At 57.8% G+C, this 23,424-nt stretch overlaps 1 protein-coding gene across 3 annotated transcripts in view; it reads right to left on the bottom strand.

Annotated features, from left to right (window-relative positions):
* The window catches only part of SYNGAP1 (synaptic Ras GTPase activating protein 1), a 32,022-nt gene that overhangs the window by 5,902 nt on the left and 2,696 nt on the right, over positions 1 to 23,424 (bottom strand). The window contains exons 2-17 of one of the 3 annotated variants that reach the window (XM_061146447.1): positions 20,859 to 20,980; positions 18,645 to 18,750; positions 12,404 to 12,495; positions 11,880 to 12,001; positions 10,038 to 10,191; positions 9,696 to 9,794; positions 7,695 to 8,321; positions 7,421 to 7,565; positions 7,062 to 7,206; positions 5,326 to 5,562; positions 5,001 to 5,202; positions 4,609 to 4,787; positions 4,024 to 4,065; positions 2,635 to 3,712; positions 2,117 to 2,290; positions 783 to 994 (exon numbers count right to left, since the gene is read on the bottom strand). In XM_061146447.1, coding sequence (XP_061002430.1) covers positions 783 to 994; positions 2,117 to 2,290; positions 2,635 to 3,712; positions 4,024 to 4,065; positions 4,609 to 4,787; positions 5,001 to 5,202; positions 5,326 to 5,562; positions 7,062 to 7,206; positions 7,421 to 7,565; positions 7,695 to 8,321; positions 9,696 to 9,794; positions 10,038 to 10,191; positions 11,880 to 12,001; positions 12,404 to 12,495; positions 18,645 to 18,750; positions 20,859 to 20,980 — 3,736 coding nt within the window. Of the gene's footprint in view, positions 1 to 782; positions 995 to 2,116; positions 2,291 to 2,634; positions 3,713 to 4,023; positions 4,066 to 4,608; positions 4,788 to 5,000; positions 5,203 to 5,325; positions 5,563 to 7,061; positions 7,207 to 7,420; positions 7,566 to 7,694; positions 8,322 to 9,695; positions 9,795 to 10,037; positions 10,192 to 11,879; positions 12,002 to 12,403; positions 12,496 to 12,608; positions 13,380 to 18,644; positions 18,751 to 20,858; positions 20,981 to 23,424 lie in introns of those variants that run through there. The other 2 variants (XM_061146448.1, XM_061146449.1) reach the window with 2 other exon arrangements.

Raw genomic sequence — 23,424 nt, 5'->3', positions numbered from 1 at the left:
ATCTGGCTTCTCCATCCCCTACGCCACCTCACGGAACTGAGACTGTCTCCACGGCAGCCCCTGGACACCCCTGGCCCAAGAGGGGTCTCTATAATCATCATTCCCAGCTTCTCTCTACCCTCATAGAAGGCTCTCAAGGTGATTTCTCATAAAGGATATCACAGCAGTGGTTTTCAAAAGTTTCAAGTCAAGCTTTTCTAATTAATCTTACTCAAAAATACACTGAGAATGGATGGAAATGGAGCTGGCTCTGGTTGGAGTGGGGTGTGGGGTCCTATCCAGTTCTCAAGCTAATTGACCGCCTTGTTGAGACACTTCCTTTGGAGCTCAGGGCTTGGCAGAGCACAAGGTAGAACGCGCATCATTCACTTTCTGACGGAACACCTTTCCACAGCTGCAGAGGAGGGCGGCCCAGGATGGGAACATCAGGGGCTACTGTGGCTAAGGGAGCCCTGCTCAGATTTGGGGTGAGCATCATAGGCTGGCCTGAGAATAAGCAGTGGGGAGCCCCAGCCTAGGCCAGTCCAGACACACAGAGATGGCTGGACAGTAACAGGTGCATTTCTGAGGGCTTCAGACATTGCTAGCAAAGAGATCAAGGTTTACTAAAAGGACATTTACTGCGCTGAGCACAAGGCGTCTCTCCATCTGGTGATGGTGGAGGAGGTGGCATCCCTGGGAGGGTGGTGGGCTCTCCTCCGGGTGTCCTGAGCTGGCGGGGCTCACTGACCCTCTTCAGCCTCAGGCTCTTCCTCACCAGCCCTGCCCGGGCCGCTCCTCACCTGCCAATGATGCTCTTGATCTGGGAGTCCTTCTCCACCTGCTGCTGCCGTAGCCTCTTCTCACTCTGCTCCAGCCGGGCCTGATACTGCATCAGGATTTTGCTGGTCTGCTCTTCCTGGGACAGCAATCTCCGCTCATACTCCTCCAGCTTCCGGTTGGACATGTGCAGACGCTCCTTCAGCGAGTGGATCTCCTCCTCATACTCCTTCACCTGCCCGCCGGGCACACGACCCCGCACTGTGAGGGGGGCTGGGCCTGACCGTCCACCCAGCCTCTACCCTTCCTGCTAAGCACAGCACCGTGCACTGAGGCATCCTCACCAGTCTCCTCCAGCCTTTCCCTGGCCTCTTGATCTCCCTCTCTCTCTCTCTCACACACACACACACACAAACTTTTAAGAAACCCCTCCCATGGGGCTGAGGCTCCCTCAAGATGTAACAAGACCGTGGACTCCCCCAACCTAGAGGTATACACATGCCCTGATGCCTGCACCTGGACACAGGAGACCCCACACAGGAGCCTAGACAGACTCATGGACACAGACATTTTATCCTTGGTTTGTTAAATAGTGCTGGAAAAAATTTATAATAAGGTCTAAAGATATTCTCTTAGCTCAAGTCTATCTACATCAATCCCAACATTTTTCTTTGCTCAGAGGCTACTTCTCCCCAAAAACCTCTCTGCTCCCCCAGTTGGAATTATGTATCCTGTATGTATAACCTAACCCTGCAGTCACCCTCTTCTTCAGGGTCCTTGTAGCAACGGCTCCCAAGCAGCTTTCTGCTGAGTAAGGGCCAGAGCTTCGGCTGACTTTTGCTGGGGGCCACCAGCAGCTCAAAGTCTGGATGGTCTTCCCCACGTGCGCCAATACACCCCATTTTCACACACGAGACCTGTGACCGCTACCCCTCTGTCTCCGGTGCCGTGGGACAATGACTGGGGATGCCGTGCGTGGCTCGTGGTATAATTGCCCTGCCCTCGCCCAGTGGATCAGCTCCCACTGCTGGTGCAGTAACTGTCCTCCTGAGAAGCCACAGGAGCCCGGGCTTATGCTCTCCCTGGGGAGGAACACGGAGGCGGTCTAATACACAGCATGCTTCCCCTGACAATCTACCATGTGTGGAACCCACAAAACAGAGCTGAAAGGGGCTTTTCAATGGACTGATTGTATCTGGCCTCCCCTGAGAGACTGAGGGCCTCTCAGAAGGGATCGGGTCTTTGTCCTTTCTTCTCATAACTACTTGGCCCCAGGTGTTGCCCTTGGAAGGGACTAGAAGCCTGCCCTGTGGGTAAAGGTAATGACAGGGCTCAGGGCAGGGAGGGCCCCTCGTACCCTGTCCAGCCGGCTCTCGTCCATAGACTTGGAGTACTCCTTGAGTTTGTACTCTTCCCGCTCGATGTGGGCGCTCTCAATGTCAGCCGACAAGTGAGGCATGTTGGAGACCCAGGCCACCGTCCGCTCAGAGGCCGGCATTGTGGGGTTCAGTGTGGATGGCGTCTGGGAATGCTGGGGCAGGAGGGGAGAGGGAAGGTGAAGAAGGCGGGCGCCTTCAGAGGCAGGGAAAATGGCCCAAGGAGACGGGAGTCCCCCCGCAGATCCCCTCGTGAATGCTGTTCTCATCACATTTCCCCTGGGAGCCCCAAGAGGGCAGGAAGGCCTGTCTGTTAACTGACAAGCGCACGGTGCCCACAACAGCACATGGAGCAAAGTAGGCCCTCTGTGCACTTTGTTTAATGAATGAAAGGAGATGAGAAAACTGTGACTTCAGACCACAGACTTTTCTGCTCCCCTCCACCCGTCTCCTTTTCCCTTCCCGCTCGCCGCCCCTTCAGCCCTCCCAGCCGTCCTACCTGCTTGGTGATGGAGGGCTTGAGCCCCCCACCCCCGCCGCCGCCACCGCTGCCCCCGCTGCCCCCGATGCTGCCCTCCTTGCTGAGGCTCTGCTGCCGTGGGCGGGCAGGGCCATAACTCGGCTCCGGCGACTGCAGTAGATTCCCGCTGGACGGCCGAGGTTTCTGGGCAGCGCTGACTGTCAACTGCTGAGACTTGCCCCTCTGCAATGGGGGCGGCTGACCCCCGCCGCCCCCACCACTGCCCCCACCGCCGCTCCCGCCTGCAGGCCCTGAGGGGACAGGCCTCTGGGGACCAATGGTGATCTGGGGAGGGGACAGCATGTGCTGCAGGTTGTCCTGGAGTGAGAGCTGCCGACGGGTGAAGTCGGTGCCAGAGGGTCCAAACTCATCGCTGTAGCTGTGGCTGTGAAGGATGGAAGCAGCAGGGGGCTTAGGGACCCCTGAGGAGAGGTCCTCGCTCTTGCTGTAGCCGTGGAATGGGGCGAAGGTGTCCCCTGGGGGCTCTCCGCCTCGGTGGTGGTGGTGGTGGTGGTGGTGGTGATGGGAGGAGGGTGGGCCGTGGCCGCTGCCCGCTGCATGGCCCCCTGGGGGCCCTGGCCCATCAGCGGCCATGTGGAAGAGAGGATTCTGGAAGGAGAGGGGGATGCGCAGTTGCTGGGCAGGGACACCGTCTGTGGTGACGCCCATCTGGCTAAGGCGCATGCCGGCCGCCGTGATGGACGAGCCGCTCCCCTGGGAGAGGCGGCCAGCAGGCGCAGGCCGCAGCCCCAAGGCCGCGGTCAGGGAGGCCTGGCTCGAGTGCAGCAGGTCCCCGACAGCCGCCAGGTTGGACACACTGCTGCTGTTGAGGCGGCCGCCAGGCCCGTCGCCCTGCAGGTCCAGCATGGAGACACTCTTGTTGACACTCAGCATCTTCTGCTCCGGCTCTGTGATGTCCGAGCTGCTGGTGCAGTAGGCGGGGGAGGACCGGGCCAGGGGTGGGCGGCTGACATAGAACAGGTCTTTCCCCCCACCAGGAGGTGGTGGCGGGGGCTTCTCCTTGGTTGGGGAGGGGAGGCGAGCCATGTCCATGGAGCTGCAGGAAGGGAAGGGGGCATACGAGTGGGAGGTCAGAGCGGGCCGCCGGCAGGTGAGCCTCTGTGATCAGCAAAGGCCTGGGATGAAGAGGGGGCCACAGGGCAGGGAGAGACGGCGGCGGCGGGGTGCGAGGGGTGCGAGAGAGACAGGACAGGCCGGGCCTCCGGGCAGCGGGGGCAGATGGGGCAGCAGGAGGAGGGGTGAGGGCAGGTCGGGGCAGACGTGGGGGAAATGAGGGTGCATGGAGAAGGCTGGGAGCGGGCGGCAGACGGCAGAGAGAAGAGGGCGGGGGAGCGCAGAGCCCCTCACCTGTTGAGGCCTCGAGCCATGAAGGACTGAAGGTCGATGGAGCTGGAGAGAGATGCAAGAGGGGCGAGCACAGGCAGAGAAGGAGAGAGGGGCGGAGGTCGGACATGTGGAGGCGGGCGGGGTGGTGGATGGGAATGGTGTCATGGAGAGGAGGGGCAGGGCGGGCAGCGCCTGGCGGCGCAGGGGAGACCCTGCGGGGGTGGGCCAGAGCGGGCAGGCTCTGCGGGGTCCCGGCGGGGACTGGGAAAGAGCCATCCGAACGTCCTGACACAGGTGGCTGGTCCCAGCGTACCGGCTGAGCTCCCGCCTGCGGCAGACCTGGGCAGGCCAAGGGACCCCAGGCTCACAGCACATGGAGCCGAAGGGATGTTTTTGGCAGGGGGGCGCTCTGCGTTGCTTGGTTCCTCTGACTTTTAAAGGCTCTCAGCCTAACCACTGACTGAACCTGTCTCCTTACAGTTTTCTCTAAGAAAACACTTCTCTTTCCTTTCTTTGAAGTCCTCGAGAGAGGCTCACGGACCCAGGAGTGTATCCGGGACAGATGTGCGGGCTCCTAGGGCACAGCCGGGGTCTCCCGGGGCTTACCTGTTGAGGTCCCGCATCATGTAGCCCTGCATCTCGGCCGAAGGGCCCCGCAGCACCATGGGCTGAGGCCGGGGCCGCTCGCTCTGACGACTCGGCTGCCTTTGGATGTTGGGGTTCCTCAGAGCCGTGCTGATGTCGTTGAGGAGCCGGGGCAGCGGGCCCAGCTTCAGGAGGGCTTCCTGGAAGGGGAAGGCTGTTACCTGGGGGCTAAGAGCCCAGCTTTACCTGGGGGCTGTTACCCGGGGGCCTCAGAGTTCAGAAGGGGAAAGGTGTCTGAGCCCGGGAAGTGGCAGTGACGTGATCAGAAGGGTGGCAGAATCTGCTCAGGGGATGGTCTCTGGGCCACAGGAGCCTCTGGAGACCTAAGGACCAGCCAAGGGGCCCATGCTGACCTTGCTGAGCTGGGGCAGCACCTCCCACAGCAGGGCGTGCAGCGTGGAGAGCTCTCGGCCCAGGTCGATGTAACCCTCAAAGCTACTGCTGTTAGTCAGCGTGTCCAGGTTGGAGATCTCATACAGGAACTGCTGCATGGAACCCCACTCCAGCTCCAGAAACTCGTTCATGAAGCCCAGAAAGTCCTCCTTTGAGGTAAACCTGGCCAAAGCATCCAGAAGGCACAGGTCACACCCAGAAGGCCCCAACCCACACCTGACTCTAGGGACTCAGGAGACCCTTCCTGCCAGCCCCACCCAACCCCCGGCCTGAGGCTTCCCTCACTTGGAAAAGTTGGCCAGGTTCTGGATGACCTTGGCGATGAGCGTGAGGGTTCTCGAGGTTTGCTCATCTGGGTACTCCTGCATGAGCCCAAAGAGGCTGGGAGACATGATGGCCGGGCAGAGGAAGCGCAGAAAGAGCGAGGCGCTGATCAGCCGGTCTGCGATGTCCTCCCGGCCCCGCTCTGCACAGCGCAGTCGCCAGGACGCAAACACCTCCTTTAGCTCCCTCGGGAACACGCTGGCGGGGAGGGGCGGGGAGACAGAGAGAAAGAGAGAGAGAGAGAGAGACCGGGACTGAGCCCCAGAGACCCTCAGCTTCCAGGGAACATGCTGAGGGGGGTGGTAGGAGGTGAGGGTGCAGAGACAGAGGTGAAAGTGACAGGGCGTGAGGGAGGGCGCGCAGGAGGAAGATGGGGGGCTGAGGAGGAAGAGGGCTGCGGCAGGGGACAGACGGCGGAGAGAGGACCGGAGGGAGAGGAGGTGGGGGACAGGAACACACGTGAGAGAGACAGCGCGTGTGCCAGAGAGACGAGGAGAGCAGGAGAAGAGAAACAGACACCGGGAGAGACAGAGATGGGAGAGAGATGGAGGGTCACTTGAGGTACAGGGAGCTCGGACCCCCCAACTCTTCTGGATTCCAGGGAAATGGGGATGGAGGCACCCCAGGCATGGTCCCAATCCCTGGAACAGCTGAGTTCACTCCCCCCACCTCCCAGGTCCTCCTCTGCAATGTCCCATTGACACCTTAAACTTCGAACTGTGGAAAGCAGAGCTGAGCGTCACCCCCACACCTCCAACCTCCACTGAGTCCCCTGCTCTTGACTCCCTGGTTCTGTCAGTGAGGCCACTGGTCGCCCAGCCACCAGCCTCATGGCCTCAGGACCCCCACAGACACGGCCCTTCCTTTCCAATTAGCTGAGGATGCCCGCTGATCCTCTCCACAGAGTCCTTACAGCGGCCCCTTTCTATTTTTCCTGCCAGATCCTAACTCAGGATCTGATTTCCATGCCTAACACATTAACAACAGCCCCCAACTAGCCTGGACTTCATCTCCCTATCCAGCCGCCTCTGCACCCACCTCTACTGAAGGACTAACCTTCACGGTCACGATACTGCACGGCACCCACACCATCACAGGCGTCCCCTGACCTACTGAGAACTCAGGCTCCCTTACTGGGCAGTGAGGCCTTCACACGCTAACTCTCTGCACCCTGTCCGGCCACGTGGCCCTCCGTTCTCCACTGAGGTGAGCCACATGCTCCACTAAACCACTTCTGCCTACTGTCCCAGGACCTCTCGCCCTCACACATGGGTCTGCTCCACAGCCTTCTCCCGAGGCAGCTTCTCAACCCGCCATATTCTACAGATCAGAACCCCGCCCAATCTTCTAAGCCCAGTCCAGGAGCACCTCTCCCATGAAGCCTTCTCTGCTCATCTCCAAGCTCTGCCTTCTCTGATCTTATGTGTGGAGACGGGATGGAGGGTCCCTTCCTTGGAACTTAACACATACTACACTGTTCCTTGGTTTTCTGCATATCTAATATCCCAACCCCTCTGGTGCAGGTCCTCTGAGGGCAGAGACCAAGTCTCACAGCTCTCTGTCTGCTCTATAGCACTGAGCACAACACTTTGCCTACAACTGGTTCTCGGCTCTCTTTGAAGATGGACAGATGGATGAACAGATGAACACACGACTCCCCCAACCCTGGCCTCCCAACCCAGCGTTCCCAGTCTCACCAATGGGAGTTGACCACCTTGCACAGGGCCAACTCACAGCACATCCGCAGGTTGGCCTGGTGCTCAGCCAAACTGGATGCCGTGCACTTGATGGGGTCCACCTCACAGTTTTCCTCAGATTCATACAGAGCACGGATGAATTCCCCTGTGGGGTTGGAGGCACAGTGAGGGTCAGTCACACTTTCAAAGGGCAGGGACAACTGGGGTTTGGGGAATCTCAGAATCAGGCTGGAGGCTGGGGACTCTGGGTCTGGAAGCATGGAGCTGAGGTAAGGTGGACTTGGGGTCTGCAGGAGCTGTGTTTAGGGCTGGGCCGGGTGTCTGTAGGTTTGGGGAGAAGGCCTGCAGGGGGGCCGTACCGATGGCATCCTTGAGGTATTTCTGGCCAATCAGTCTCATGTACTCTTCTATGGCTTTAGTGGCGAGCGTGTTCTCGCGGAATATGAGGTGTTCTCGTTCCATGAAGCGGTCCACCTCGGACATGGCCATGTCTGAAAGGAAGTCCTGGAGCCCAGGAAGAGCCAGGGGTCAGCCTCTGTTCACCCCAAGCTCACGAAGACACATATGCCCTTACTGTCCCCGCCAGCGAGTACCCATGCCCAGGCCGCCTCGTCCTGAGGGCCCAGCACTCACCTTGGCCTTGCCCGTGCTCTGCAGGATGTGAACCAGGGCACTGGCGACCTCCTCCTTGCCCTTGACGTTCAGGGCGGGCTCTAACACCGCACAGAGCATCCGATAATGGTTGGTGACATACTCGGCGAACTCCTTATATAGCTCCATGGGCAGGATGCTCATCGTTTGGTAACGTGCTTTCAGCCGCACCGCTGGGCAACCTCCTTTGCCCTTGCCCCCTGAGCCGCCCCCAGAGCCCCCTCCCCCACCCGAGCCCCCCATACCCCCAGAGCCCCCGCTGCCCGTCGGCAGGGTCACAGGGTACCACTGCTCTGTGAAGTGGCGCCCGGCCAGGGTGGCCACAGGCACAGTCACCAGGCCGACATAGCCTGCCTTGTCCTTCTTGCGCTTTTTGTCTGAATCACGGTATAGGTGCAGCCGCAAGGCCCGGACGGCCGGCAGGTTGTTGAACTCGAAGTGCTCACCCCAGAAAACAGTGTCCCCCGAGGCCGAGCGGGGCTTAGAGGTCGTGCGTGCATACAGCATGTCATCCAGGCAGAGCTCACAGTAGTACCGCTTCTTGGGGGGCAGCTCCCGGGCCTCTATGATCCACAGCTTCAATACGTTGTCCACCCGGCGGCTGTTGTCCTGGCAGGGTAGGGTGGGTGAAGGGGAAGGGCCAGAGAGCCAGAGACACCAAAAGAAGACAGACAGTCAAAAACCCAGTCTCTGAGACCAGCGATCACAGGGTTGAGAAGGTGTGTGTGGAACGGAACCCTGTTCCCCTCAGGTTCGTTCTACTTGGAACCTGGGAATGTGACCTATTTTGGAAATACAGTCCTTGCAGATAAAATCACATTGACATGTCTTAATACTGGATTAGGGTGGACCCTAAATCCCATGACTGGGGTCTATGTGGAGAGGGAAATTTTGAGACCAGACACACATGGAAAGGAGATGAGCCCATGAAGATGGAAGTAAAAATTTTGCAGATGGAGCTATAAGTTAAGGGATGCTGAAGACTGCTGGCAACCCCCAGACAGTATGAAGGGGAAGGGGAGGATTCTTCCTAGAGCTTCCAGAGGAGCAAGGCCCTGCCGACACCTTGATTTTTGACTTCCAGTCTCCTGACTACCAGAAAATAAGTTTCTGTTATTTTAAATAGCCTACTTAGTGGTAGTTTGTTACAGCAGCCAGACAAAATTGATATAGACTGAGCTCATACATCAATTGATAGAATTTGTATTGGGAAAAGATTTTAAAAGTTATAATAATAAACCCAAAATATTAAGGTGGAATTTGAACAGGAAAACTGAGGAGTTTTTCAAAGACAATCAGAAGTTAACTGAAAAAAAAAAAAGGCATAAATGCAAAAGGTGAGAATCTTAACTGTAATTAATTACAGTTAATGCAAAAAGGGCCTGGAGGCTGACAATGACCAGTGGTTTCAGTGTGAAAAGAGCCTGGTATCCGGACTCTGCAGGGGGAAGATGGCAGCATCTTGGGTCTAGTTTTTAAGAAGGACATTGACAAACAAGGGTCTCCCCAGAGGAGCTCACTGGAAGCTGGGACACAGAGAACAGCAGACGGAACTGGGAGCATTTCTCTTGGGAAGAACACAGGCTCACAGAATTTTTGAGCCAGAGGGACCTTAGAGATATTCTACTTCAACCCCATTCCTACCAGTTGTACAGAGAAGAAACCATGGTCTCGAGATTCAGCTACTGACCAATCTAAGTGTCCTACGGAAACACTGCGAGTGGGGGCTGGTGCCCCCCTGTCAGGGTATTAGGGAGACATCCCTGCTTGTGGGGAAGAGGCACTGGAGGAAATTCCAGAGCCCTGTCAGCTCTCAGTCTACGATTTCTATGGAAAGGAAACATCATATGGCAGAAGAAAACAAAAAGAAACAGGGGGTCTCCTCCTACTCCTCCGCCTGCCCCCTGCCCCATGCTGCCCCTGCCCCCGGCCCCCTGGACACTGGCCCGCCCGTGCCGTCTGGAGCCCCCAGACGCGCAGTACCTTGTTGGGTTTCACCGCCCGCTGCAGGTTCTCGATCCATTTGTCCCTTTCGGCGGCAGAACGACAGGCAAAGCATTTTGTTCCTGATGACGTTGTTACCTGAACAGGGGTGCATGGTCAGAGGGGGCTCTAGAAGGGAGAGGACTCCATAGGGCTGGGATCACCCTACCATCTCTTCCTCCTGGCCTATTCCTCCTTCCTCCCAGCCCATTCCTCCTTCCTCCCAGCCCCAGAGGTTTCTGTTTCCCTGACATCCCACCTCTGCCACCTTCTCCAAGCCTCTCTGCCTGCCCCTCCTGGACCCCCACTCTTGGTCCCACCCCAGCCCCACACACCCAGTACCTCAAAACAGAACTCCTGGCCCAGGATGGAGCTGTGCACTGGCTTGATAATGGAGTCTTCATCCAAGTTGAGCTCCAAGGCCTCGGCCGCGCTACTAGGACTCAGCAGGGACTCGTGAGAGTGAGACTCCTTAAAGCTCTGCATCAGCCGGGCCCTGGCGGGGGGGGAGGGGGGGGGTCCAGGAGCGGGGATCAGGACCCAGCCTGCTTACAAACCCAGAGGGCTGCATCACCAAGCGGGCTCTGGGATGGACAGAGACCTGGGGAAAGTGCTTCTACACCCACTTCCCACACGAACATAGACAAAGAGAAACCCAGCCTGTACCAGGGAAGGACATAAGGGGTGTGAGAGAAAGCCCCTCCCCTCAGTCCACCACCTAAGGGGTTTTGAATACTGGGGACACCTAGAAATATCTCAAGCCAGAAATGACCCATGGCAGGGAAAAAAGGAAACAGGTGGGCTTTGGACAGTTCTAGATGGGACTTCTAGGTGATCACTCCCCCTAAAAAAAACTCACAGCTGTGGGAGTCTTGATTCTTGGGAATCAAGAATTAAAAGTACAAAGATGTTGGTCTGGGCCTGCCCCACAGGTACTATCTAAAAAGCATTTAATAAATCCAAGAATGAATGAGGTAAGAGAACACATTTTAGCAAAATTGAGGGAACGAGTGAGGGAAAATAGTAAGAGATACGAGGAGGCTGTGGGCAGAAAACAGAACAGGAGCATGGGTCTGGAAAGGAGGACTAGGGAGGAAGAGATAGGGAAAGGACAAGAAGAAGAGGGAAAAGTAAGAGCAGAGAGACAGGGTGGCAGAAGGTGAGGAGGGGCCCTGGAGGCTGGCTGAGAGCACAGAGGGCAAGCAGGGGTGAACTTGGGAGCACCCCTCAGAAGAGCAGAGGGACACGGGAGCCAGCGAGGGATGAGGAGTGGAGAGCCGCGGGGAAGGGAGGGGGAGCCGGGTGTGGGAGCCTCCTGGAGCTATTTATAGCAGCCCCGTCATCCTGGGCTCCACTGCCGTCAGCGCGACGCTCCCCCGGCCCCCCGCCCCCGCGGCCAGGAATACCAGGCCCTCACCCCCTGCCGGCCCCAGATCCAGCTCCAGGGACACGGAGGGGGAGGGGAAGGTGTGACTCACCTAGCCCAACTCCCTACCTGCCCTGCCCCGGGGTGGCCAGACAGGGGGAAGGAAGGACAGGTTTCTCCCTGGGAGGAGCCCCGGGGGAGGGGGAAACCCAAGGAGGGACCCCAAGAAGCAGACCCCAGGAGCAAGCGAGGTTCCTTCCAGCCCAGCCCTGGAGACGTGCCCTCTGGACTGTCTGCGGCCTTCCTCCTCAGGCTCAGTCCATGATGAACCCTCCAGCCTGCCCTCCCTGGCTGTGGACCCGCACACCTGTGCTGCCTGCCCTCCTCCGCTTGCTCCCCGCGCACCTGCCGCCCCGCCCCACCCCGCCCCCCTCCCTGGGACCCTGCGCCCGGATCGCACTGGTCCCTCCCGCCCACCGCCTCCTCCCCATCCTCTCCCCGGCTGTCACTCCATCTCTGTCCTTCGGGGCAGCTCTGTCCACCCCAGCCTGGAGCCCATCCTTCCCCGGCCAGAAGAGGCCCTCCTTGGCTTCACCTTCATCCCCTTTCCTGCCCCGCTCCTCGCTCCTCGTCCTCCCCCCACTCCCCACCTCCTGCTGCTCCTCCATTCTGGCCCCTGCCCCATAACACCTCTCAATCAGAGGCCATCAAGCTCTGCACTCTGATAGCCCCCACAGAATGGGCAGTGGGCACTCCAGAGCCCCCTACTCTGCATCCAAATTATCCCACCCTGGTCCAGCCCACTTCAGACCCCATACCGGTCATGGTCAGCACTTCGGAAGCGAGGCAGGATCTGGCGGAAGCTGCTGGTCCGGTCAAGTTTGGGTTGTGACTTCGTGCGTTTGATGGAGCTTTTTAGCCTCCGGCTCAGGAAGCCTTGCTGGGTGGGGGGAAATGGGGATAGGGGTGGGTTGGGGTAGTGTCGGTTCCACTTGCTCACTGCTCAGCTGGTAAGGAGCCTCTGGATGAAGCCGGGATTGGGGTAAAGGGAAGTCTCCAGGGTGAGAAAAAGGGGACAGGAGCCCTGCTACAGTTTGTCTTCCTGTGCTCCCACGGGTGCGAGTGCACACACAAACACACACACACACACCAGCCTAGAGAAGGTGGGAGGGCTGGTCTGAGAAGCAGGGGGGGCAGAGCTAGGAAGGGGGAAACCAAAGAAGTGGGGGGACACACGCACAGACTCTCTCTCTCCTGCCCCCTTTCTCACAATCCAGGGGCTCCAGCTGGGACTGGCAGGGAGGGGACCAGCTGACCAACATCTGGCAGGGCCTTCACTCACCGAGGGCCGGAAGGGTGCGGCGGGGGCGGCCTCCATGCTGTACTGCTTCCCCCCTGGGACACTCTTCCTCCTCGAGCGACCCAAGTGGTATTCTGGAGGGGAGGAGAGGGCCAGCAGGGATGTGGGAGGGGGTCACCGTAGCCCCGGGTCCACCCTGGCCCCAGCACATCTGCCCCCTCCCTCGGCCCCTCAGCTCCAGCCTCACCTACCCCCCGGGAAGCAGCAGGAAGAGCAGCGGCGGCTGAGAGGCTGGCGGCGGGAAGGAGGGGGCAAGGAACCTGAGCCGGAGCCCCCAGAGGGGGACGGGGTGGGGGGCCTCAGGCCCATGACTGGGGTTGGGGCTGGCAGTCAGCAAAGGGGCATGGCTGAGAGCGTCAGTAAAACTCCAGGAATAAAGGACACCAAAGAGCCACGGATCCTAGGTTCTTGGTGCCCACACCCCCAGGAAGGGGTCAGCTGGGGGGGGGGGGGAAGTCGGGTTAAAGGTCATGGGCCGGAGGCAGGTTTTCCTCCTCTTTCAGCTGGGCACATCTTCCCCCCGACCCCAATCTGTCTGGAGGGCCAGGACTGCCTCCCATGACCCCCTCCCTGGCCTGGAGGGGGAGGTCCTGGAAGGGACCTGTGCGGAGTGGAAGCGGAAGAAGCCTGGGGACAGCAAAGGGCAGGGGGAGGGGAGAAGGGGCCCGCTCCACGTGCACTGCAGAGGCAGGGAGTCAGAAGGGAAGGGGGAAGGGGAAGGGGAAGAACGCAGGGGAGCAGGGAGAATGGGCAGTGGGCACTCGGGGGACTCCCAAGTGAGGGCAGGGCGAGGAGGAGGGGAGGTGAACGCGGAGGAAGCTCGGACGGCTCTGAGTCTGGAGGGGTGGCAGCTCGGAGGAGGGAAGCTGAGGCTCTGCTGCCAGGGAATTGAGAGGGGCTGAGGAGCTAGAGGAGAATGAAAGTGGGGGGATGCCAAGCTCGGGCTCCAGCTCCAGAATGGCTGCCCAGGCCTGGGCTCCCCCCTCAGCCCCACAGTCACCACTGCAGCCAATGGGGGGGCAGGTGCTGCATCAGGGGCGGGGCTACCATCTCCACAGCAACAAGAAGCTACAGGCTGGTGGGGGGGACCGGAAGAGCCGCCTGTTAACCCTCTAGTGTCCAGAACAAGGGAGGGCCACAGCCACAGCTTCACTGTCAGCTTCCTGAACTGCAAATCACCTGCAAATTGCCCAGCTTCCCTATGCCTCTAAAACCCGGGTGTTAGGAGATCTACACACAAAAATGTGGATCCCATGACATGGAAACCCTTGTCAGTCCCTCAGCAACACATGTGTAGAGCACAGAAACATACACGGAGCTGTGTGGGGAGGGGACATATATACATGATAACCACAGCACGGACGATAAAGAAGAACCCAGGTGCTTAGGAGACATGCAGAGAATGGTGAGTTGGGGGTGCCACAGGTCCGCATCCTGAGGCCCTGGGGCCCACATACCCCGCTGGACACATGCTTAGACATATGTGAGCACTGCAGCAGGGGAGTGCATACTTGACCCTGACACCCATGAGAGCTGCTGGTGTGGACCTGGGGCCCAAGTCCCTTGGGCAGTCATGTGGGCAGCACATTGCAGAAAAGGACATTTAACCCTGACACCACACAGGGCCCCCACACAGGGGAGGCCACTTTAACCTCTAAGACACAGGCCTGAGTAAACCATGATTCTGACCGCATCAAGGTACCCCCAGACCCCCAAAGCACAAGCATCCTTCATTCACAGGAAAAGTACAACCACAACCACTCTATCTCAGGACAACTCCTTCTTCCCCAGCCCTTTCCTGACTCCAACACAGGAGTCCCTGGTTGCTTCCAGAATAAAGAAAAACCAAGGAACAAATGCATTAACTACCCTTCTGTTACACACTCAACAGTGCATCTAAGGGTTCAGGCTATTTCCTTCCTAAGTCTTTGCTTTTCTCAGGTCTGCTTGCCTCATTCTCATGCCAAAGAATGCAGTTCAGCCATTATGTTCATATAAAAGATCCTGTAATAAAGGCAGAAACTCTAACTTCAAATCCACTAAAATTCTGCTTTAGAACTAAAGAATTAACAGAAGGAGAATGGATTTGCTAATTGGTCTGCTTGATTCTTGGAAGTAATATAATCTTATACATATAACCAAGTACTAAGAGGCACAAACTCATATTTAAGTCAGAGATACACAGAGACCACATACGCATATGCTTACAAAGCCCTTCAGTGCCACAATGAAAAAAAAAGAGCAGAAACACAGAGGAAAGGGGGCAGAGTGACAGAAACACAGGATATCCTGTTAACAGTGCTGCATGCAGTGACATGGACAGAACACAGGCCACAGGCCCATGTCCACGCAGAGAGCAAACCTGATAAGCACACACCAAGATCCTGGGCCTCCATGTCCCATCCCTGCACGATGTATACACGCATGCACACGCATAACAGCCACCTACACAGACCCGTAACACAGGCATTGTGCACACACCCACACATGTACACACCCTGTATACACACACAATTGCACTCACTCACACACACAGCAAGGGCTTGCACTCCCACCTCTCCAACCTCTCTAATCTTGCCATCACCCACAGAATCTCCCCCTACCCTCCAATCCCCCAAACCACTAACCTTCCCTTTGGCCTTTCTTCCCTGTCACACCCCGCTGGCAGCTCTCAAGGGGAGCCCCAGAGGAAGGCTGCCAAAGCAGGTGGAGGAACAGAGCTGGAGAGAGAGCAGAGGAATGGGCCGGGGGGGGGGGGGGGGGGGGGGCAAAACTCTGGGCTGGGAATGGGCACCTCTATCAGCAGGTCCTGCTGCGCCAGGCCTCACTGGGAGCCAGCCTCTAGGATGGCCTCTCCTGAGCCAGCCAAGCCCGATTCTACATGGCCTACACAAGCCACAAGCCCGGCTGCCGCTCTCCTCTCAGTGATCACTTCACAGAAGGCCTGAGTCTCTCTTGCCCCTGCGCTGCCTCCTCATTTCCAGCCTCCCTTCTCCATCAGCTCCAGCCAGTTCCCCACCTCCTCTCTCTTCTCAACCTGACTCCACGAAGTCCCACCTGCCCAAGCCCTCTTCAGCCATTCCCTCTCCTGCCTCTCCCCTCACCAAGCCCCGCTCAGTCCTCCTCTCCCCCAACTCCCCACTTTTCCTCTTTACCCCACTCTTTCCCTTTTCAGCTAGCTTTCCTGTCCCCACTCCCTAACAGAGCAGGGGCTCACACCTGCTAGCCCAAAGGTGTTTCATACATGGCAGGATTCCAAAGAACACACTCACACACACTTACTCTCTTCCCCCCACTTGCATACCACCCACATCCAGACACGCCCTGGACACTCATGCTGGGACTGACATAGATACCCAGGCCAGTGATGGAACACACATGCAAAGACACACACCTGCCACCAGGGACACAGAAATCCTTCTCATGCAGCCACACATCTCCACACACAGGAGACTGACAGAAGGTGAGCCCCAGCCAGGGACGTGCATTCTCAGGGTCAGAGGTGACAGGGACCAGTACGGCCAAGAGCTGCCCCCAAGTCGCGGCCAGCCCAGCAGAGCCCTAGGTAGGAAGCAAGCCGAGGCAGGCGAGGGCAGGACAGGCTGCAAAAGGCTGGCTGCACATGTGTACGCGAGGAACGGGCCCCCGTGTGCACATGGCACTAACACAGGGGACACAAGCCTGGACACCGACCACACGCGGACACTAGGGCTGCCGCCTCCACCGAGGGGCTCCAAGACCACCCTACACCGGCCGCCCCCGCGCGCTCCGGAGACTGGCCCCACGAGGCCAGTCTCCGACCCCCCACCTCCGCTGCCCCCCGCCAGTTACCATAACTCCCCCCACTCGGAAGATGCAGCGAGAACATGCGGAGGGAGCAGCTGCCGCCGCCGCCGCCACCACCGCGGCCTCCCCACCCCCTCCCCGCGCCCACGCACACGCGCGCCCCCACGAGCGCGGCGCCCCCCACGAGCGCGGCGCCCCCCACGAGCGTGGCGCCCCCCACGCGCTCCTCGTCCGCCCGGCCCCGCCCTTACCTCGCACCGCCCCCCGGGGGGGTCGGGGGTGTCCCCGACGGGGGAGGGGCGGGTGCGGCGGGAGAGGGGGCGGCGCGGCCCGGCTCGCGCCGCCCGGCGCGGTGGGGGCGGCGGCGGGGCCCGGGACGGCCGGGACGGCCGCGCGGTGACGGCCGCGGGAACGGCTCCCTCCGCCGCCGCTCCCGCCGCTGCCGCCGTTGCCCGGGCCCCGCCGCCGTTGCTAGGCGACCGCTGCTGCCGTGGCCGCCTCTGTCACGAGCCCCGTCGCCCGGAGACAGCGCGAGAGAGATGCGGGAGGGGGGCGAAGGGACCCCCAAAACCAACCGGGCCTCCCACCATTCCCTCCTGAGCTGGACCCCCCATCGAAACCACGGAGGGAATGAGGGGCGGCGGCTCCACCCAGGAGAGGAGGAGCCCTGAATGCCGATGCCCCTTGAAGGTCCGGCGACCTCTCCTGGGCTCGAGAGTCCACAGCCTCTGCACAGACCTTCTCGGACCCAGGCCCCCAAGGGTCCCTAAACTTCTAGGTTCCTTGCACATTCTCCACTCCCTTTACACATTCTACGTCCCTCTGAGAACCCCAAACGTTCACCAGCCATCAACTCTTTTACTAAACACTCCCCCCAAATATATATACCCCTGGACCCCCTCCCAGCCCCGACTGAACTTCCGACACAAACACCTCCACACACCATCCCCAATTCCAAACATACATGAGTGCCCTCCTCCCGAACACACAGGAGACCCACACGAGAGACCCCAGACCCTGAGGAGTGACAGTAAGAAAATAGAAGGGGAATGTGTGGGCAGAGACGCCCACCACCAGATATATAAAAAACATGCCCCATGAGCATATGACCATTCCGGCCTGGACACACAGGTATGCACACATGGACACAAACCTTTCCCCGGCATGGACATGACTGACTCTCACACACACACAGATGTGACAGACATCACACACATTCTCTATACACATTCCACCACCACCAGCAGCTCCACCTGGCTTTGCCTCACAGAAATGTGCTACCCACACGCCCCCATGGTCAGAAGTTTCCATGACAATGACACACACCCCAGGCCAGCAATCCACCCAGGGTCCCAGAGTTGGCCCCCAAGAGCAGTAAGGCTTGAGCCTATCAGAGAGGGCTGAAGGGAGCCAAGGGATGGAGACAGGCCACTGGCTCTAAGGAAGAGAAACTGGAAGCCTGGATCCCTGAGGGGAGGAGGGGTGTTGGTAGAATAAGGGGGTCACCAGGGGTTGAGGGGATGAAGGACCTGGACCCTTGGTCCTGGAAGGGGGACACAGTGTAGGGGGCAGTGACAAGGGGGTTTCTGGGGGCTGAGGGTGTCTCTCTGCACCTTGGCTGCAGATCTCGGTTCTCTGCCTTCATCTCCCCTCACTGTTCCCATGGAAACCTTTTAAGCGAACTTCTCAGGAAGACAAAAATCTTTTTTTAAATGACTAAAGAGGGGGGTGGAGGGGGGGGGCAGAAAGAGGGAGGGAGGGGAAGAGACAGATGGAGAGAGGGAGAGTTGGAGAGACAGACTGAGCACATAGCTCCACAGACAGACAGAAAGGAGATGAGATGGGGGTCTGACGGAGTTCCACCGAGAGCAGAGGGGAGAGGCAGACGACCCAAGAGCGACAGAGAAAATAAGAGATATCGGGGAGGAAAGCGGAAGAGGGTGACAGAATTGCAGAAAATAAAAACAGCTGATGAGAAAAGGAAAAGGGGGCAAGAGGGAGGGTCCACAGGCCAGAAGGTCTGGGAGAAGAATCAGGAGAGTGGGGGGTGGGGCAGAGGTCTGGGGGCAGGGCGGGAACTAGGTCATTCTCTCCAAGATCCCAGACCCAGGCCGGGGAGGGGCAGGGGCAGCCACACTCGGACAGGAAGCGAAAGATCTAAGGAGACTATTTTTACAAGCACCGGGGAAACAGTCAAACTTCGCTGCTGGAGAGGAAAAAGAGAGCGAAACAGCGAGGACCGCTGAGGCCTCTCACCCACAACCTGCGTCCCGCTCAGACCCCAGAGGAGGGCGCCGGCTCCGCCCGGGCTCCCACTCGGTGCAAGACTTCGTCTCCGCCCCCTCCCGGCCCCGGACGCCCCCTCCCCTGCACCCAGGCCCCCGCAGCCCCCTCCCCGCGCCTGTCCGGGGCACGAGAGCCTGCTCGGCCGCCGTACCATGCTCGCCGTGGGGCCGCCCCTCCACCGGCACGGAGACCGTGCGTCTCAGCAGTTTGTTGCGACTGGACTCGCTCCTCCGGTCCCGGATCAGAAGGGGGTGTATCTAGGGATGCGGGGGGGGGGGGGGGGGGGGGGCGTCAGACCTCGCGGGCCCAGGCCGTCCTTCTTCTTTCTCTTCCCCACCCGAGGAGGATGAGCCTCCCTTCCCACCAGCCTGACCACCTGCCCCTGCCCCTCCGTACTCTTTTTAAGTGTCTCGGGGTGAGTGGATTTCTCATTGCCTTCTCTCTCCGAGTCTGCTCCCTCATCCCCTCCCGTCCCACCCTCCTTTCTTCCACCATGTCTTCTGAAACACCCTCCAGGGAACCCCTGGAACCACTCTGGTCTCTGCTGCTCCCCAAATCCACTTTCCCCTTGACCTTCAGTTCCTCCCTTCTCCCTGTTTTCCTCCCAACCTCCCACCGCCCTCACCCCCTTCCCTCCCTCCGTGGCTGTCACGGGGGTAGCAGAAGCTGCATTTATAATCAGGATCCACAGCTTGTCTCCCTCCCACGGCCAGGCTTGCGGCCAGAATGGGACCCAACCTCCCCACCCCCTAGAGGGCCTGGTCACCTCCCCCCGCACCTTTCATGGCCCCCCCTTCAGCCTGGCTCACCTCCCTTTAGCCATTACCTCTCCCTAAGCCTCATCCCCATTTCTCCCTGGCCACCTCCTTCCTAACCTTCCCATCTCCACCCCGCCAATCTCCACCCCTTCAAGAACCACCCACCCCACTAGTCCCAGCCTGGGCTCCACAGCCCAGCCAATTCCAGTTCCCTGTGGCCCTGCACTCTGCCATTCCAGGACCCCCTCCACACCCTTCCTACCTCAGTTTCTAGCCACCCGTCCTCTGGACCTGTCTGTCCCCATCTCTTTCATTCCTTCATTCTCCCACCCACTGTCCAACCTCTTCATTCTCACTCAGTCTCCAGTTTCCCCCATTCATCCTACAGACCCCAAATGCTTGGCCACGACTAATGACCATTCAAATTGGCCCCCAGTGCCTAACACTTGAACTCCCCAAACCACCCTTCCCTTGAGTCACCATGTCCTCCCTGGACAAAGCTTCAACTTGACTCTGTGCCTGGGAAGCTCTCTACCCAGGCATCTCCACACTCACTTGCCCCCCAGATTCCTCGAAACTCTGGTTAATCTCAACTCCAGCTCTAACCCTGCCTCACTACACCCTTCCTGACAGTTTTTGGGACATATCTCTTACCACCTCTCTGGTCTTGCAGGTTATCCTATCACTCTCTAAAGCTTACCTAAATCACCCCCCACCACCTGAACCACACCTCTGGGGATCCTTTCTTCATAGTCACATCTTCTGTTTCCTCTGATGGATGCTCTACTGCTGACCCGGCTCCAGGATCAGAGCCCACACCCCCTGGCTCTCTAATCACACTGCACGGCTACCTCCCTCCACGCGGATGCTCGGTTCATTTCACATCTTCCACTTCGGCTGGTCCTTGCCTCTATCCCACTCTGACTCCTTTAGACAACTTCCCATATTCCCAGTTCCCCTCACCCCCCTAGGCGTCTCTTCCCTCATATTCCTTCCCTGTGTCCCTGGTGAAAGCCCTCTCAGCATCTCTCTAAACCCTCATCTCAGGCTTCCCTGTCTTCACCACCATCCAGGCCCAGACCTACTGCTCTCTATTATCTCTCTTTGTACCCTGCAGCCCCTTCCTAGTTCCCTCAGAGACCCCACTCTGAGTCCATGCACTCAGCCCCATGCCAGGGAAAGGATGGGGAGTGGTCAGTGATGAGGCTTGCTCAGTATGGGGAGAGGAGAGGGAGATGTTCCCTCCAAAGTGATCCCTGTGTCTTCACCCTCCTCCAAGCCCTTTTGTTTCCCTTTCCTAGCCTAACCTATCCCACAATAGGAGCAGGGTGAAAACAGAAGGCACCCCCAAATCTTTAGAACCACGACTCCTCCCCATCACTGCACATGGCCCTCAAAGACCCCTCTGGCCCAGGGGAGAGAACCCCTGCCCCTTCTGACATCTCAACCCAAGTCTCAAGGCCACCCTCCTCCCACCACTTGCCAGTGTCTTTCCCTTTGCCATCTCTGTGCCTCACATCCCTTTGCAAATGAGGATTCTCCCATCCTTCTCTCACATTTTCACATGCTACCCGGAGGTGTCTTCCCAGCCTTCCCACCCTGCTCACCTCGTCCTCATCCAGCATGAGAAGCTGGTTCCCCGAGATGATGCAGAACCGAGGGTTCCAACCAGGACGATCATATGGGGAGTGAACGTATTGGGTTCGGTGCATAGGGGGTCCCCGTACATCTAGGGGGCAGAGATACACAGAAACTGTAAGGGAAGCTCTATGTATTCAGGGGATAGAAGAAGAATCCATAAAGGGGGACAAGGGGCCCCCACCCACCTTGAGGAGATCATAGAAGGGGGTGAGGCCCCTGGAAACTTTAGAGGAACAGAAGATAAGCTTCTTTGGCTGGGGCGGTGGGAGCTGAGGGGCTCAGTAGACTTGGCAGAAGAAATACAGAGGAGTGGTTCAGAGGGGAATGATATCCTGACAGAGAGAGTACAAGTTTGGAGGCAGAGACAGGGGAAGGAGCTCTCCATCCACTTCTGAAAAATCAAAAGGCTGAGAGTCCAACAAAACTGGCAGAAGAAAAATACAGGGAGGTTGGTGGCAAGTGTCTGGGAAAAGGGAGGGCAACCAAATAGCTGCGGAAGACAAGGATTTGGAAGGTGACCCCACCCATCTGCAAGAGAGTAAGGAAGCCTACAGAGCTGTGGGAAGAAGGATGGAGATGTAGGAACATTTGGGTCATGAGACTAAAAGCTAAATATCTAGAAAAGAGAGGGAGTGAGGAGCTTACTTGTTCCCAGGGTCAGAATACCATGAGGACCTCCTCTCCTGCCTCTCATCTTTCCTTCACTCCCTCCTCCCCAGCCCAACCCTGCTTATCCTTCAGGGAAAGAGCTGGTTCTGCTGGTGGTAGAGGAAGGATGGGTCTTGTTGGTATCTGGCTGTGGAGGGGTTGGGGACTGAGGAGGCAGGAAATATGCCCTTGTTTGCATGAACACTGAGTTGATCTCTTCCCCTACGCCATGCCCAGAGGTCAAAGATTCAATACTGTCCCCCTACCCCACCTCCCCAGTCTCCATGGACAGGATGGAAGCCAACTCCTCAAGTAGGAACCTCCCCAAGGCACCGTGTGAAGCCTGAGGAAGGAAGAGGGGAGGGAAGAATGAAAGATCCAAGCCTGTGATATAGAGGCTGGGGATGGGGACAAAACTTCCAAAAGTAGTAGTAAGGGTCGCCCCTCCCCTGACTTTGCTGTTCTTCCACACCCATGTGCATGCAAAGTGCCTCTCCTTTAAACCCCAATGCTACACACCATCACAGGGACATAGTGGGCAAGCCCTATAGAAGTCAGAGAGAAATAAAATTGATGACATCAACGTGATAGAAAATAAGCTTAAGGAATGAGGGTGACAGAGAGTTTAGAGGAAAAAAGATCAAATCCCGTTACCTTTCCAGTATAATTAATCATGGGAATATTGCAGGAAAAGAACTGGCCAGTGAACTTCATTCCAACTAAAAGCTATGAGTAACAGAGTGTTAAAAAATCTAGCCCCTTTCTGTCTGTAAACATGGTTCAAATTTACCCAATCTGCAGGTCAGAGACAGAGATGAACTCCCTGAACACAGGTATCTAAAAACCCCAATACTCTTGAAACTCTGTGTCAGTGCCACCTCAGAGACACCAAAGATAAAGAGATCACCAAAACCTAGGCTCTGAGACTGCAGATACTGCAGGAAACGTGCCCACTGCAGTCAGACCCTGAGGACTCCCAAAGGGGACATCTGTTGATTCACATCATCTTTATAGGAGGGACTGGGTCAGACAGCAACCACAGGCAGGACAGTTATACTTCAGGGGACACCCTCCTCCTGGGAGTGGGGAAGGACACGGGGAACTTCACTTAGGAGCAACTCTGGAAATACACACATACACAAACATTGCCTGGACTTAGGATGATTCTGGGAGGCAGATGCAAGAGACAAAGGGACACAGTTAAGAAAGGGGAAAGATTTACTAGGATAAACAATTCCATGGGGCTCAGATGGGGATCTCTTGTAGGTCCTGTTCCAACTGTCAAAACTGGTGTCTTTGCTCCCCAAATCTCCAACAGCCCAGGAACGAGAGGAGACAAGAGAAGAGGAATGGGTGATAAGAGGTGGGGTCTTAGTAGAAAGTAAGTAGGCACAGACTTGTGGTGATAAGATAGGGAATGGGGTGGGGAAGAAGGGATGGGGTGGAGAAGAAATAACAGAAATGGATCTAAGAGAGTAAGAGTCAGAGATGATGGTAAATCTTTAGGGACAAGGGAATACACCAGAAGGGCCCAAAGAAAATGAAGGGGACAGAATAGGGACACTAGGACAAGGGGGTCAAGAAGGAGGGGGTGAAGAGGTGGTAGAGATATAAAGGACTACCAGGCAAAAGAGAGGGAGAGAGAGAAGGGACACCAGAGAAGGGAGTGATAGAGGGGAAGGACAGAAGGGGGACGCATATAAGGAACGGACACCATATGTGGGGAAAGATATAGGTGATGGACACCAGAGGAGGGAGGGGGAATGGAAATAAGGACTGGAGGTGGGGGAGGGGGTGAAAGTGGTGAAGTGAAGGAAGTGGATAAGACCCCAGGGATTACGTTTCAATGCTCAAGGGCCTTAATGAGGGCCTGAGTCTGGGGCA

Source organism: Dama dama, chromosome 7 (genome assembly GCF_033118175.1).
Source record: "Dama dama isolate Ldn47 chromosome 7, ASM3311817v1, whole genome shotgun sequence".
NCBI lineage: Eukaryota > Metazoa > Chordata > Mammalia > Artiodactyla > Cervidae > Dama > Dama dama.
The sequence above is the reverse complement of the archived record's forward strand: the minus strand, read 5'-3'. Positions and strand labels throughout refer to the sequence as shown.